Consider the following 16,773-nt stretch of genomic DNA (forward strand, 5'->3'; position numbering starts at 1 on the left):
ACCTTTACAATTTCAGCATTATCTATCGCAGATGAAACAGAACGTGATAAGGAGCTGTGCCATATGAAGAAGTCTCTGATTAAAGGTGATATTTTAGATCCAGCATATTCACTACAAAAAGGTGTATTATTTCGAGACAACAGAGTTGTCATACCAGCTAGTCTACGTGACGAAATTTTACGAGAATTACATCGCACTCATATTGGAATTGTAAAAATGAAGCAATTGGCAAGGCGGTATTGTTTCTGGAAGGGGATTGATGAAGACATCGAACATATGGTAAAACAGTGCTCCAAATGTGCGATGGTTAAAAATAATCCAGCAAAGGTAGAACAGCATCATTGGGACGAACCATCTGAAAATTTCGAGCGAGTGCATATAGACTATGCCGGTCCATTTTTAAATCACAATTTTTTGGTCCTAGTAGATGCTAAATCCAAATGGCCTGAAATTCGAATTATCAAGGAAGCCCCAAATTCAGAAAACACCATAAGGTTATTAAATGATATTTTTGCCACACACGGATTTCCATCAATAATAGTGTCAGATAATGCTTCAATTTTCCAAAGTGCTACATTCAAGAAATATTGCAGCGAAAACGGAATTTTTCAAAAATTCATTGCTCCTGGGCACCCAGCAACCAATGGTTTGGCGGAACGATACGTTCGTATTCTAAAAACAAAATTAATTGCAATGGAAGACGAGCAAACTCCACTCCGGACAAAAGTTCAAGAAATTTTAATGCAATATCGTGCAACTCCTCTCTCATGCGGCCAGACTCCAGCAAAAAAGTATTTGGGACGCGACATAAGAATCAAATTAGATGCAATTCGGCCCATTGAACACAAGCAAACTCAAGAAGAACACAAACCAATAGTGCGTCAAATTAGCGTGGGAGAGAGGGTACAAATAAAGTGGTACACACAAAATAAGGAAAAATGGAAGTTCGGAGTTGTGCAGAAGAAATTAGGAAATTGTCATTATATCGTCAAATTGGATAATGGATATGTAATCAAACGCCACATCAATCAAATGTACAAAACTTTAGTGCCACAACAGATCATTCCTACTTCTAACACACACTATTCCAATGACAAACGCACACAAATGGAACAAATTTTAATACAGCGTCATCAAAATTCCACATCGACTCAAAACTCATCACATCTACAGCCACATATGCCCACATTGGCTCAAAGCAATTCCAGGTCGAATCATAACGAAACATTTACTGAAGATCAAGAACCATCTATGCCTACATTGGCTCAACCAACACAACTAGATCAAGAACAACAGTCAACAATACCTACACCGCTTAGAAGATCTGCCCGAAACAGAAGACCACCTCCACATTTAAGAGGCCACGTCCTTTATTAGCGTGGGAGATTGTTGTATCCTTTATTATCTATATCGATATCCCTATCTGTTATACTTGTATTTACTGTCATCAATGTTTGTCATTATACACTCATTTATCAATGCCTTTTTTATTGTATACCGTATTCTTAGGCTTTACATAAATGCCGTTGTTCTATATTAACTTCCTTCTTGTTTCAACTGTCTTTCGAGTTACACGTATTTAATCCCTTTGTTAATTTGTAATGTTTTAGTAATAAAGTTTTTATGTTAGTAATTATCCAGTTCGCGTTTTATTAATTATTGACATGGGCAGACACAACATTGGTGCACTTGCTAAACAAGTGCAATTATTTGAAAAATAAATAAATATTGGTTGTGTGCTAAGCAGCAGGTAGCAGGTTGCTTTATGATGTTTTGAGAAGGAAACAAAATACTTTCTTCTAACTCGATTGAACAGTTAATAAAAATTCCATTTTTAAAGCAACAAAACATGCGGCTTCAGTCGTGGTACCGTCCGATAGCTGAACATAGTTCATTGCGAATGCCAAGAAGTGTGTACCTAAGATGATCCAATAATAGGTTTGTCTGGTTACCCCAAAATTTGAAACAATTTGTACGAATTATTGCTGGAAGTCTCTGTTAGCACAATAGTCCAGCCAAAGAGAGCGATTCGATAGAGACATTTTGACAGTTCTTTTACTGAGAGCTTGCAAATTCTTGCTGGACAAATTTCTGTTGCAATCACTTGCAACTCTTCTTCTTCCTGAAAACAAGCGTGCAGCTGTTTTCAATTGCCCGATGATTTATTATTGTGCAATTTCAAAACAGTTTTATTTTAAAAAATGCAAGCCTAATTGCTTTGTATTTTGGAGAATAAATTTGCAAAATTAAAAATTCCCTTTTTTGGTCCATTTTCTTTCTTAGTTTTAATAAAATATAAAATTTATTTTTATTTAATGACGGACTAATTGCTTTTTTTTTCGGCAAATCAGCTGATTGCTTAAATAAAAACTCCTTTCTCTCTGAAAAAGTTCTTACTGGACAATTCTTGCTGGGAATGTAACCAGACAGACCTTATATTTATATTCCATCCTAGAACAGGCAAAGTTATGAGGCCATAATGACCACAGCTTTAAACGATTTTGACTATCAATACCTTGTAACAACGCTTGTCATTTTTTATGGACTCCTAGTTTTGCTGCAACTTCTTCGTATCAGGAATTTTTCGTTGTACTTAAAAAACGATCACTATAAAATATTTTAATATAAAGAAGTCTCCCAAGAGAAATTGTCTTTGCCTATTATCTCATAAACAAGTGAGCCAAGGCTATAGTCGGGTCGGGCCGACTATGTGATGGGATAGCTTAGCGCCTTTGCTCTTAATGCCTTCATTACAACAGGTCAATTTTGTTGAAACACATTTAAGTACATCGTCAGTGCAACTCAAATAAAAATAAAAAATCACTAGGCTTCTTTCTCTGTGAGACCCCCATCAACCCCCAAATTTTCGTGAGGATCCAATCAAAATTCCGACCTGTAGTGTGATTGCACAAAAAATGGATACATTACCGACTATTGCGATATCTCTGTTGTTGGACACCTATGACAACCTACTTCACATCGTTGTAAAGGTGATATTTTCTACTTTCCTTTCCAGATTTTGCTTTCGATATACCTCTTGCAGAAGAGAGATATTCGCTTTGAAATAAAACGTTGGCCTTTTCTCCAAATAAGTTTTTTTACATTCCGACCCTGAATAATATCCTACCATTACCAAAATCAATATGGTTTTTTCTCTGTGGGACCGCCATTAACACCCAAAATTTCGTGGCGATCCACTCAAAATTGTGACGTGTATCGTGATTACAAAAAATTAAAAAATTGGATGTATTCCCGACAATAGCGATATCTCCGTTATTTGGCCACATACGCCAACCAGCTTTACAACATTTTAAGGCAGGGATTTTCTACTTTCATAGTCAGACTTTGCTTTTGGAAGGTCCCCAACCAAAGCTGTGATATTCGTCATTATTATTAGGATCGCAAAAATGAAAAGTTGGGTTCTTTTAGCGGTTATTGCGATATCTTCGTTGTTTGACCACCTACGACAACCTACTTTTGATATACCCTTATAGAAGCAGAGATATTCGCTTTGGAAAAACGTTGACTTTTTATCTAAATAAGATTTTTGTCTATTTCGACCTCTAAATAACATCCGACCATCCCTCCGGATGGTCCGGACAGACGGAAGGACGTACACACATAGCCAGATCGACTCAACTCTTCGAGACATTCATTATACCCTATACCACAATGTGGAAAAGGGTATTATAAGTTTGTTTTGGTAAAAATTCATGTAACACCGCGAAATATTCGTCGGAGACCCCCAATGTGGTATACCAATCTTCATATCTCGACGAGATAAAGCGATTTTGAGATGTGTGTCCGTCCGTCTATCCGTGTGTCCGTCTGTCCATTATAAATTGTAATCAAACTCCAGACCGCAATTATGGACCGATCATCACGAAATTTTGTATGGAGGTCGGGATCAGATCAGAATAGTTCCCTTTTCTTATTGGTGATGATGGAGAAATATTAAGCGGGTGAAATGGACCAAAAACAAAAATTTTATCCGATTTTGTAGCGGCTCTGTATTTCGCAATTATAGTCCGATCGCCTCGAAATTTTAGATAATGTAAGATTATATGACAAAGAAGAAGCTTGCAATTTGAGATGGTGATCGGATGATGTTTAGAGGGTTAAATGGACCACAACTTTTGTGTGAAAATTGTGAAAATTTTTAATATACCGGTAATATCTTTATTCCTGGACCACACATTCCGCCCACATAAATAATATTTTGAAGGACAACTCTTGCCCTTTCAATTAATGCCAATTATGTTGATTTATGTAATGTAATCAAAAGCATACTAGAGGTCGCAATTATAGATCAATAGTCACGAAATTTTGCACGAGGTAGGGGTTTAGGTCAAAGAAGATGCCTACAATTTTTGATGATGATCTGATATTATTTAGCGGGTGCAATGGACCATTACTTTTGTATGCTAAATAAAAACATTTTATTTCAGGTCCATATTTGAATCCTTGGAGGCCATATAACTACCGATCTTTCCTCTGATGAAAATTGCAATAATATGTGTGCTTGGTAACGGACCTACTACCTAAGATATGTATAATGAGTTTTGTGAAGAGAACCACATCTTCCTCCCATGCTACAAATTTTCTCTATCATGACAGACAAATTCCCAGTTCTTACAAATTGCGTGGAACCCTATCATATTACCTTCCATTTGTTCAAAATTTAAAGATGTAGCAGAAATTGCTAAACAACGCCAATTTTCAAATTTAAGAATATTTCTTAAAATGTACTGTATATAATTGTTCCATAAACATCCAAGTAGGGACAAGGGTGCCTTCTCTCATATCAATGAGAGCACCCCGATTAATATCAGCTCAAAGATATGTAGACAGCGGAATGTTATGCAACACATATTTTTGTAAAATTTGCATTTTTTTGGCTTCTAATTAAATTCCAATCGAAATATATCACATATGCAAAAATATGCGAATTGTATAAATTATGCATATGCAAATATTATTTTTGTATATGGAAAATTTCTGTATTTCACATATTTTCGTATGCTACATATATTTCAATAATTTCTTCTAAAATGTTTATGTGTACATTTTTCTGTTTGAAATTCACTTCAGACAAGTCTATAAAATAGAGAAATCTGTAACCAGAGCCACAATCTTCAAAATGTCGAAAATGGGGAGCTTTCGTTGTATGGGAGCTATATCAACGCCTAGACCTATACCGACATATTTCAGATGGGAAGTTTAATACCAATGAAGACTTAATACCAAATTTTAGCCAATTCGGAGGGATATTGAGACCATAACCTTCAAAGTACAGAAAATCGGTAGGTTCTGGTTATGGGAGCTATATGAAGACGTGGACATATAACGACAAATTTCAGGTGGAAAGTTTTTTTACCTCCAACGAAGACTGAATACAAAATGTCAGCCATTTCAGTTTGATATTGAGGCCACAACCTTCAAAATACCGGGTATCGGGAGGTACGGTTCTATGGAAGCTATATGAAGGCCTGGACCTATACCGATAAATTTCAGGTCGAAAATTGTGATGAACGAATACTTAATACAAACTTTCAGCCAATTCGATGGGATATTTAGGACACAAAGTCTTGCATATGGTTTAGCAAATATGTCAAAATATGCAAAAAATTAGGTCCAGACTAAACGTCCGTTCTAAAGTTACTTATTGGTGCCACCATGGTACAATTGTTTGCACAACCGCCTTGCACGCTGAAGGTCGGGCGTTCGATTCCCGGCCAGCAAACATCAAATTTCCAACGATGGCAAAATACCCCTCAGTAAAGTTGGCGACATTTTCTGAGTATTTCAACCATGTACAACTTCTCTACAGGTGGTGTTTTAAGACATGCCTTTCGGACTCGGCGATAAACAGTAGGCCCCATACTATTGCTGTAATATGAATCATGGTGCACGCCCTGTCCCTTCTGTCATGTTTGTGGAACAATTATCGTATTGTCATTTAAACTTAATGTGATAAGGTTGCAGACTCCAAAAATTTATTTCTTAAAATGAGCTTATTTGTCCAATTTTGATTTGCTGAAAGCTAACGCGCAGGGTAGTGGAGTAGAGTATCGTATGGTCGGCCCTGTCCGACTATAGCCTTTGCTTACTTGTTTTGGTATATATAAGTGGGCCTACGACCATTATTTCGATGCGTTACAAACTTGTTGGTCAAAACCAACTATAATACCTTTACCACATAGAGGTGTAGGTTATAAAATGTCTCCCAAGAGAATTATATATACATATACAATTACAAAATATGTAGGTAGAAGAGAGCTTAGAAGGCTCCAAAGACAACGTCACACAATTTTTTTTACTTCCTATAGTTAGTAAAGATTGGAAATATTTTACTAATGATATGGAAATGCAAACTGGAGAGATTGTATTAGATGTGGCTGGTTGAACCATAGCATTTTACAGATGATGATGATAATGATGATGATGATGTTCCACAAGAAAATGTACATAATAAATTTGAACCATTTCATGTTCTAGATGACCAATTGTGTCCAATAAAATTAAAATTTCGACCAGTTTGTGGCACCAACAGTGTTAATGTGTCCAGAACTTCACAACGTCGGGTGCCTGGTTAGGATCAATACCTAGAGAAAATCTTATTGAATCTATAATACCCAATTTTTATACCCTCAGCATTTATGCTAACGAGGCCTCATCGAAATAATGGTTTTAGACTCCAAGTATGTTTGGACGAAATGTGTTTCAGACAATTTGGAGTTGATTTAGCCATGTCCGTCCGTCTGTCTGGCTGGAGCGCACGATAACTCTCGAACGGATCAACCGATTCGGTCCAAAATTTGGCTTTCGTAATATTTTGTCCAAACTTAGTTTAAGTTTGGAGATGGGTTATATCGGTCCACTCCTTCCGGTACCTCCCCCACAAAACTTCCGAAATGTTCGGAAAATTTGTGCGCACGATAACTCTTGAAGGGAGTAACCGATTTGGTCCCTATTTTGCACATCGTGAAATTTCTACTAGACTATTACTATGTTTACATTTACGAAATCCACTCGATTTTTGCTGTTAATTCCTTTAAGTATTGGATTGGATTTCATTTGACGTTTGAGCAATGGAATTTACAGTTGATATCGAGTGGATTTCGTAAATGTAAACATAGTATAAGATAAGGTTCCAATATGGACCCAATCCGCCCACTCTTACGGGTACCTCCCACACAAAATTTCGGAAAAGTTCAGTTTAGGACCAGCTCCTGAATTGCTTTGACTTTTGTTGTACCAACTTCTATACACTGTCCTCTATACGACAGTACAAGTTGTGTGTAGTGGTTGGAGCGCATGATAACACTTGAACGGATCTGGCTATTCGGTCCAAAATTTGGCCTTCGTAATATTTTGTCCAAGCTTAGTTTAAGTTCGAAGATAAGCCATATCAGTCCACTCCTTCAGGTACCTCTCCCCCAAGAGTTCAAAAATGTTCGGAAAAACTGTGCGCATGATAACTCTTGATGGTAGTAGTGACCGATTTGGTCCATACTTTACACATCCCAATATATCTACCAAATATATATCAGGTTCGAATATGGACTACATTTGTCCACTCCTTCGGGTACCTCCCACACAAAATTTTGGATAAGTTCACTTTAAGAACTGCTCTGGAGTCACTTTTATTTTGTTTAAGCAACTTTCATTCACTGCCTCAATTACGACGGAAAAAGTTTTTTCAGGGGCAAGTCAATACTTCTTGAGAAAACAGCCCAAAAAGTGTAAAAACCTTCTATGGCAACATGTAGTTAGTGGCTGGAGAGCACGACAACTCCCGAACCAAATATTGAGTTGATCCACACTTTGCATATCGTAATATTTCTTCGAATATTAGATGAAATTCGAAGGTGGTGCTTGTAGATCCACTCCTTCCGGTACCTCCCCCACCAAAGTTCGATAATATTAGCTAAAATAGTACACGCGATATCTCATAAACAGAGCAACCCGGTTAAGGGTCTGTGCGAGAATTCCTCGAAAATTTTTACTTATTGTTTTTTTCATGTTTTTCGTAGGCAAGTACATGCTTCCTGATATAGTGGTCCAAAACCTCTGAATTATATGGTGACCAACTGAAACGACAGGTGGTTGCGATATCTATCGAGGGGAATGACACCCAAAATAAGACCTACTTTCAAAATTGAATATGTCGGTCCATTCCTTTAGATACCTTCCCGGCAAAACTTTTTGAGCTTCTATCCAATCCATATTTTTGTCGGTTCACACGTTCAATGTTTTCAAAACCCCTTAAATATATATGTTTTTGGAAAAAAGTGTTTCAATTCACAGGCTGAGGGTATATCTCTGTCGGCAAAGCCGACTGATCCTTTTTTACTTTTGTATATACCCTTTATATTATACTTAAACGGATCGAAAACCACATCTCCTATCATATTTCCATAAATGCTGTGGGCAAGATGTTCTTTCAATACACCTTCACCATTACAATACTCAAATATCATATTGTCAGGCTGCATAAAATATAACGCATAATGACCCCGCAGAATAGAGAGGCCGTTACACATATTACGCTGACAACTTGAAATAGTAGTCGGTGAAATTGGGAAAATATGAAGTCTACCGAAGGCAAAAATCAATCCCAGGGCACATACTGATTAGGAATTAGATTTTACTGATAGGATTTGATTGTAAACATAATAAAACAAGTAAAAAGTATCAGTATAAATGCTAACCTCAAAATCTTTCAGTCGGAATTCTATTACAATCGACCAGGACATTAAAGTCAGTACCCATCTTCGCAATCCATGTGGTGAACAGAGTGTCCGTAGTTTTATCGGCGGATATTTGAATATTCCTCGCGCCAAAAAAATATGTTAAGATCGGTTAAAAATGAGTTCAGCCTTTCAGAGATGACATTAGGAAGAGCTCTAATGCGACGTAGTACTCTTCTTCGACAAATTGCCAATTAAAATAAGTAGCGCAACTCTTCGAAACATTAATGTTGCCAAACGTAACTAAGGCCGTACCTTCCTTCTTCCCTGGGTTCAAGAATTTCGGCTCCAATGTTGCATCTCTTCAGATGATTTTGTCAATTATTCCGCTTGTGCACACCGACCAACCTGTTAACTTCCAGTGTCAGTCCCCTGACTTTGGCGTCACTGAGGTTGGCTTTACGAAACACATCATGCTCATTTTCTATGATGGAAAATTTCGTCTTACTTCGCGTATTCGACTAGCAGGTATATATCAAGCGGCTGCAGCAGTAATGTATCTCGGAACGTCCGTTCTGCTACCCGAACATCAGAAGAGTTGGGCAGATCTCGGAATCGGTGATTAGTGAACTCTCTTAAACTTGGCCAATTAGCTTTCCCATGATTGATGAAAGTATGACGTTCAGAGGTTCTGAAGTCTGGCGGTGTGCTGACGGAGCCAATTATTGGGAGATGGTCTGACCCAAGAGAAACGACGGGTTGCCAGGTCACGACATTGGTTAGACCAGATGACACGATGATTCTGTCTGGCAAACTGTGGCACTCTCCGCTAATTCTGGTAGGGGCGTCCGCATTGTATTTGTATCAATATGTTTAAACAGTTCTTACCCCTCGGGTCATTACAGAGAACCGCATGTCACAACTTTTGATAAACATTAAAGTCCCCTAAGGCCAGTCGTTTATGACCATCCAAAAGTGGGCTTGTATGGGTACACGTTAAGCAACTCTACCTCGGGAGTTCTACACATTACTGCTGGCACAATCCATTCCATGTACGGATCATTAGAGATAGGCTCAAGTGGGATAGGTGTAGAGCAGACTGTTGCAAAAGGAAATATCCACTTCTCGTATCATCCTTAATCAATATGTTGTAACCATAACAGGGCTGTAAGGTGAAGTTGTCGTTAAAAAATCTAAATTATTCTTAAACTGCCCTTAGTTAAACATGTCAAAACGTTGAACGGATGAAACAATGGATTTCGAGTTTTATCTCGACTTTGAAAGAAATCGGTTACACCCTTCAAGAGTTATTCTGTTGTTTATCCACACAGACAGACGCAAACCTAGATCGACTCCAATTTTTTTGAAATGGATTTGGTCTTAACCTAACACCTCATAAAGAGGGTTAACCCGGCAAAAAGCTCTAATGCAAACGCCGTTTAAAAGGGTATAGCTATTAGTTGGAATTATTAATCGGCCATTCTTCAGTGGCTACTTTCAAACTTGTTGATGTTTTTGAAAGGATTGGGAAATCAATTAAGTTTTTATGCGGTCTCCCAATCCTTTCAATTTACCACACATTACATTCCATTCACCAATAATTGATGTCCCAACTCGAGCGAGGCGTTCAGATCCGCCTTTTACGTTGATTATGTTGCAATCCTGTTTGTAATTATGATTTGATTTAGATTTATGAAAAAATGTTAAACGTTTTTAATCACATTTGAAAACAAAACAAAAAAACGAACGCATTGTTTGCGTTACTAAAAGCAAATCAACAAACAACGCCTATTTGATGACAATGATGATGAAGTGGTTCAGACATGACTCTGATCCTGTTTAGATGACAAGTTTATTTATTTATTTCTTTGTGTGGCAACTTTCAACTCAGTCTCATAATTTATTTGTTTAAAATAATAATAAAGAAATCAAATATTTATGATTAAAAAATATGTTTTTGCTGTGGTTGTCCATCCATTGGTCAAGCCGATTATTAAGTCGTTTTTATCTAAGAGAAATTTCATATGCAATTAATTCAAAAGGGGAATTTCGTCTGAAGGTGTCTAAAGATAAATGGAATCCGTTTGGGAGTAATACGTACAATGCTTTAGTGAAAATTGTCCAAAACCGTTTTATTGCCTAATTGTCACTTGCTCTTTGTTGTTGTCAAAGTTAGGTTAATGAAAATGCACTTGATACATTGTCAGTTTGTTGTTGTTGTTTATACTACGTGCAATTAGGCCCGTTTTTTTCGCTATGCAACGAAGTGTAAAAAGATCCCGCTTAAATGTTTTCCAAGAGCAGAAAATGCATTCAACAATGGTGGCAGCACTAATAGCTTGTCATTATTTGAAGCATAACATTTGTAACGTCTTTTTCTGTTAATGTTTACCGTTTAATTTTTATGCCTTCACATGTTTTCGAGAGAAGAAAAACTTGTAATTAAGAGACACAACTTGTAATTAAGAAATGCACCATAATTTGCAACAAAATAATTAATGAAAATTGGAAATTATTTTGTAATGTAAATGATTAACTTTTTAATGGCGCCCAATAGAATGGAGGCATATTTTCTTTCATATCTTCTGTGTCATAGCTCCAAATAAGTACATAAACTACTAAACAATTGATATTCGGTTACATTGTTATTCGGTTATTTTCTTTGACAGTGATGCCAATCAAAACAATTATCCTTTAAATTATTTATTAATTTTAACATATTACCTAATTTTCTTTTCAATTTACAGGAGGTCCGTCCCAATACCATTGCTGATGTCAAAGTAGATGCTTCTTTTCGTCGAATACCAAAGAATGCCATCTGCTTTCATGTCTGGAAAATCGATGAAGATCGTTTGGAAGCTGAACCCAAAGCCCAGTACGGAACATTTGTAGACGATTGCGCGTATATTATTTATGCTGCTGCACCGTCGGGATCATTTGTCAATCAAGATACCATAGTAAGTTGAAGAACAATAAAAAACATAACCAAAGAGAAAATAATATTAAAATGAATCAAAGAAAATCAGTTTGCTTTGCCGACAGCTTTATACCCTCAGCCTATGACTTACGAAAAAACAATAACAGGAATGGTGGTACTAGGCCTGTTCGATAACTTCGCAAGTAAAAAGTCTATTAAATTGTTCGCTTCCCACCTTTGATTGCCGAATCAAAACTTCATCCTTACGACACCATTTGTATAGAAGTTTTACATGGCTGAAATACTCAGGAAATGTCACCTTCATTACGCTGAAGGGACTTAACCACCACTGGAAAATGCTAGTACAAGGCGGACGTACTTACCATTGCACACGGTGGCGCCCAATGCAACAATTAAAATTTCAACACGACATTTTGCAGAGGGTGTACCTGAAGGAATGGTCCGACATAGTCCATCTTGGAGCTAGGTCCATTTTCGATATTTATCGTGTCAATCAGGTATTTTAGTCACCTTAGGATTCTTTAGAGATTTTTGGTCATTATGAAAAAACAATAGGCTCATACAGACCTATTGGTTTTCATAATGAAAGAATCCTACGGTGACCAACCCAAAAATTTTTACAAACTTTTAGAAAATGCTGTTCGACAACAAACTTGTTCAGTAAAAGAGAACTGAGCAGTACTTGCAAGTAGTAGCAAGAACTTGCACACACTTTTTACTTGCGAAGTTATCGAACAGGCCTAATATATTGTTGTTATCAGAATCACAAGGACTACATACGTCGTGGGGTTTAACGTAGGTACCTGCCATACGGCCTACCCCACAGTGCTCTTAACACAATGCGTCTAACAACGCCCCCGCACAATAAGTACGAGTACCAATTCGCTCACACGTATTTGGACGTGATCGCCTCCTTGGTTAGGAGCGGAGCCTGTCTAAACTCCTATCTTTCTTTGGGTCAGGCACTCTGTTGAAGTGCAACTCCACACTCGAGCTGAAGCTATCCCCGCGATTTGGGTCTAAACCACAGCTACCGCGATGCTCCCACGAGTGGGCTAACACCAACTTCCAGGCCAGATCCGATGATCTGGGGGCACCTGGCACCCGCGGTACCAGAATATTGCCTCCGGTCAGGCTTCGTGTCCACAGACCACTACCAGTTGGACTCCAAACAACCCCGGACTAGTGACCTCCTCCAATTCAGCCAGCGGAAAAACATACAACACAGGACCACAAACAATTAACATGCAGTCCTCACGGACTTCACAGAGGGCCCACAGGGACCGCGGCAACGGACAACACAACCATCCACAACCTTCTCCTAACAAACACTTAACGTGCAAAACTACTCCGCCTGTCTTTAAGTGCCCTACTGAAATCCCACCCCGCCCCTGCATACGTTATGCCCATATTGACTAAATCTCCAATATTATAGTACCGGCATCCCGTCAGTATATGCCGCCAGTCTTTAGTCATCCCGCACCCACACAAATCTGTCCTGGACAGGCCTCTTGCATGCAAAAATGCATTTAGAGAGCCATGTCCCGTCAGTAAGAATCCCAGACTCATGCTAAAGCTGAAGTCTGGGCGGTCCAGTACGAACGTAGCGTCACGAATAAATTCGTACGTCACCCTCCCTTTGTAGCTGTCCATCCACCTAGTCCGCCACCTAACAGCAGCACGCTCTCGAAGGATTGCACTGCGCCGCCTAACATCCCCATCCACCAAATCAGAAGGCCCGAGCCAATCATCCTCAGACAGTTGCAAGCCACGCTTCAGCTTATACAGAACAGTCCTACATCTCGCTTCCAGGTCAAAGGGCAGGGCGCCAATTCGCACCTGCATTGCGTCCGTAGACACAGTGCGACACACTGGCAGATATGCTAACATGACCACTCGTTGACACGACAAGAGCTTCCTACGTCCAACAACAGACTCTGCTGCGGCACACCATACAGGTGCACCATATGTTGCACAGGCAACAAAAAGTCCACCATATATGGTGCGCACGGAACGCCTGCTCAAACCCCAGTCAGTCCGCAAGACCCTCCTAACCATACTAGCAACAGCAGTTAACTTGTCCTTCAAACGATCTAAGTGCGGCAGGAAGTTCATTCTCTCGGCCATAGTTATTCCAAGGTAATTGACTTGATTGACATATCGTATGCCGTGGTCACCAAATCGAACTTGTGGAGGTCGAATGTGCGCTAATCTGCATTTCAGCAACATTAGCTCAGTCTTTTCACTAGACACTTCAACACCCAATCGGTCACTCCAGACCCCCACCATGCCCATGGCCTCCTCAGCACGACGTTCGAGTTCGACACGAGTCTCACCTTCGATCATGATTAGGTGGTCATTAGCATACTAGATTTGGGCAATCTAGTTCCAGGAGCGGATCGATCTTTCTAGTTCCTTTTCCCAAAAGGAACTAGTTCCTTAAAGTAGTTCCAAATAGTTCCGACATCAATAGCTCCGAGACCGTAATAGTTCCACGAATCTTTCTCTTTCCTCGCTCGTTTTGTTTTTTTCGTTCCAAATAGTTCCGAAATCGACATGTTTCAATTGCTTCGTGGATGAATTGACATAAAAATAAATAAATTGCAGCGGACAAACAGCAACAACGAAATATCGACGTAGGCGTTAAACTGAAGCAACGAGAAAAACGAAAGGAACTATATAAACGCAAGAGCTGGGTATAGTTCCAATAGTTCCTTGTCTGGAATAGTTCCTTGGAACTAGTTCGTTCCGGAACTACACAACTCTACAGCATACGCACAGAACTGGACCAGAGAACAAACTCCCGACACCCAATCTCAGACAGTTTAGCCAGCACGCTATCCCACGAAAAGAAGTCAAATGCGCCCTTAAAGTCTACAAATATGCCCAAGACATATTTGGCATTTGACCCGCTCAGACTGTTCTGCACATGCATCCACGCGTCCACCGTACCTCTACCCTCGACAAAGCCGAACTGATACAGCGAAGGACTCACGCCGCGGCACTCCCCATGCCTTGCCACCATAATCCTCTCCAGCACTTTTCCAAGCACTGGGAGAAGACTTATGTCCCGATAGGAGCGAGGATTACTTCTCACCCGATCAGGCGACTTAAGGAGCACAACGACGCGAGCTTCCTTCCACGCACGCAGGAAGTACCCCTGGCTAATGCAATCACCGAGAACGGGCTCAATATACTCAGACATGACCTGGTCCTTCCGGTCATACCGTCGATATCTGGCGATTTTCTACTTCTAATCCGGCAGATACTGTCCGCAATTTCATTACGCTCCAAGTCCGGAGGCTCACCCTGCTCCCACACAAGCGGGAGAGGTGAGTGAGTCTCGATAAAAATATCAAAATGATCCTCGAGCAGCCGTTAAACTGCGCATAAGCGATAATAGTCCATCTTCGAACTTGATTTGGGTTTAAGAGAAATATTTCGATGACCCAAGGTTGGACAAATGTTAGTCACTTTCCATAGTTATCGTGTCCACCAACCATTTTAGTTTAGTCTTTTTGGGGAACACTCTCTGCTAATTTTTGTTAGTGCGTCCTCATTGTCCGTGCAAAACACAGATCTATCAATCAGCTCAGCCAGTTTTATACTCCTCTGATCATTACCTAGGGCCAAATGCCACATTCGGTAAAAATTTCGAACAGCCCATAAACTGCACTTAAGCGAAATTTGTTTAACTTTTTTTGAGAGAAGTGCAGTAGGAAGTAGTTCGATCTTGATTTGGGTTTGATAAAAATATTACAATATGTGAAGGTTGAACCAATGTCAGCCACTCCTTTCAATAGTTATCTTGCCCATCAGCCATTTTAGTTAGTCACCGTAGCTTTTGGAACAATGTCAGCAGGTATGAACGTACTCACGAAAAAATATATCGTTCTAATCCGAACCACAAGGACTAGATTCGATGAAAATTTCAAAATAATCCTCGTACGCCCTTAAACTGCATTTAAGCGAAATTCTTGAACTTAAGGCAACGGAAGTTGTTGTCCGATATAGAACTTCTTGGGTATTTGCAGGACAGTTGAAAATATGCAGCGTGTCATGCTGGACTGTACCGTATGCTCTGCAATATTTTGCACGATGTCAATCAATCCTTTCCCTATAGGAATTTAGACGGCTGAACTATCCTAAATATAGTCTGGTTTGTCATGGCAGCTCACGTTCTTCAACATCAATAGATGGAGTATGTACTCCGAGGACCGTATTCAAACGATAATTGTTTTGAGGCTTGTTAATCTAGGGGTTCTCTCTTGTAACGTTGTATCTCTCACTAGATCATGAAGATTCCTCCTGACATGCATGGGAGGGGGAATCCTATTCAGCATATGGTGATAGGAAGGCACTCAAGGTAACCCCCGAGCAAGAACTGCAATGAGAGCATGCATATTCGTTTCCTCATGCAGATGGTTCACTGATGACATAAGCAGGCAACCTGTTGCAGTTCTCAGGCAGGCTTCTGACAGATTTGAATTTTACGCCATTGTGTTGTACTTATATTCCCGGACCACACTGGTGTCACATAGCTTACCATCGCGACATATCACGTTATATTTATCTGCACCTCAAATACTGCCAGCGTGAGAATTGAGGACCTTGTTCCTACTTCTCAGCTTGTCGCAGATAGCTGTGGTATAGCTCTGAGGTAGTTAATGGACGGAATTTTGTTACTAGAATCGACCAGGACAATCAACTGTGTGATCATCTCCGCAGTCGAAGTGGTGAACAGAGTGACCATAGATTTAGTGGCGTATATTTGCATATTTCTAGCGCGGAAAAGTGAGTAAGATAGATGAATTAAGGAGTTCAGGATTTCACAAATGTAATCGGGAAAGGTTCACAAAGATCGGCACGCCAAGATCGTACAATAATCCGCATACTTAACGATTTCAATGCCGTCTGTAGGGAGTGGAATACAGAGAAATATTAAAAAGTTCCAAATATATCACCTCACCTTGGTTAACTCGTTGATTCAATCTACGGGGCTTTGAATTATTATTTTTTAAATTCCGTTTTCGACTGGCGTCCACACATATAATTGATTTTCCCGCGTTCAAAACTTGGACGGAGAATAGTCTGCTAGGTGTTCTCGACCAGTGTGGAGTGTTTGACAGAATAAACGGCTTT

The 16,773-nt window shown here is 39.4% G+C and overlaps 1 protein-coding gene across 4 annotated transcripts in view; it reads left to right on the forward strand.

The window, feature by feature from the left end:
• The window catches only part of qua (villin like protein quail), an 81,220-nt gene that overhangs the window by 59,814 nt on the left and 4,633 nt on the right, over positions 1–16,773 (forward strand). For all 4 annotated transcript variants that reach the window (XM_073971040.1, XM_073971041.1, XM_073971042.1 and 1 more), the window contains one exon: positions 11,441–11,650. In XM_073971040.1, coding sequence (XP_073827141.1) covers positions 11,441–11,650 — 210 coding nt within the window. The remainder of the gene's footprint in view (positions 1–11,440; positions 11,651–16,773) is intronic.

Source organism: Musca autumnalis, unplaced genomic scaffold, assembly GCF_047663935.1.
Source record: "Musca autumnalis isolate F117 unplaced genomic scaffold, ASM4766393v1 scaffold_2, whole genome shotgun sequence".
In the NCBI taxonomy this organism is placed as follows: Eukaryota; Metazoa; Arthropoda; class Insecta; order Diptera; family Muscidae; genus Musca; species Musca autumnalis.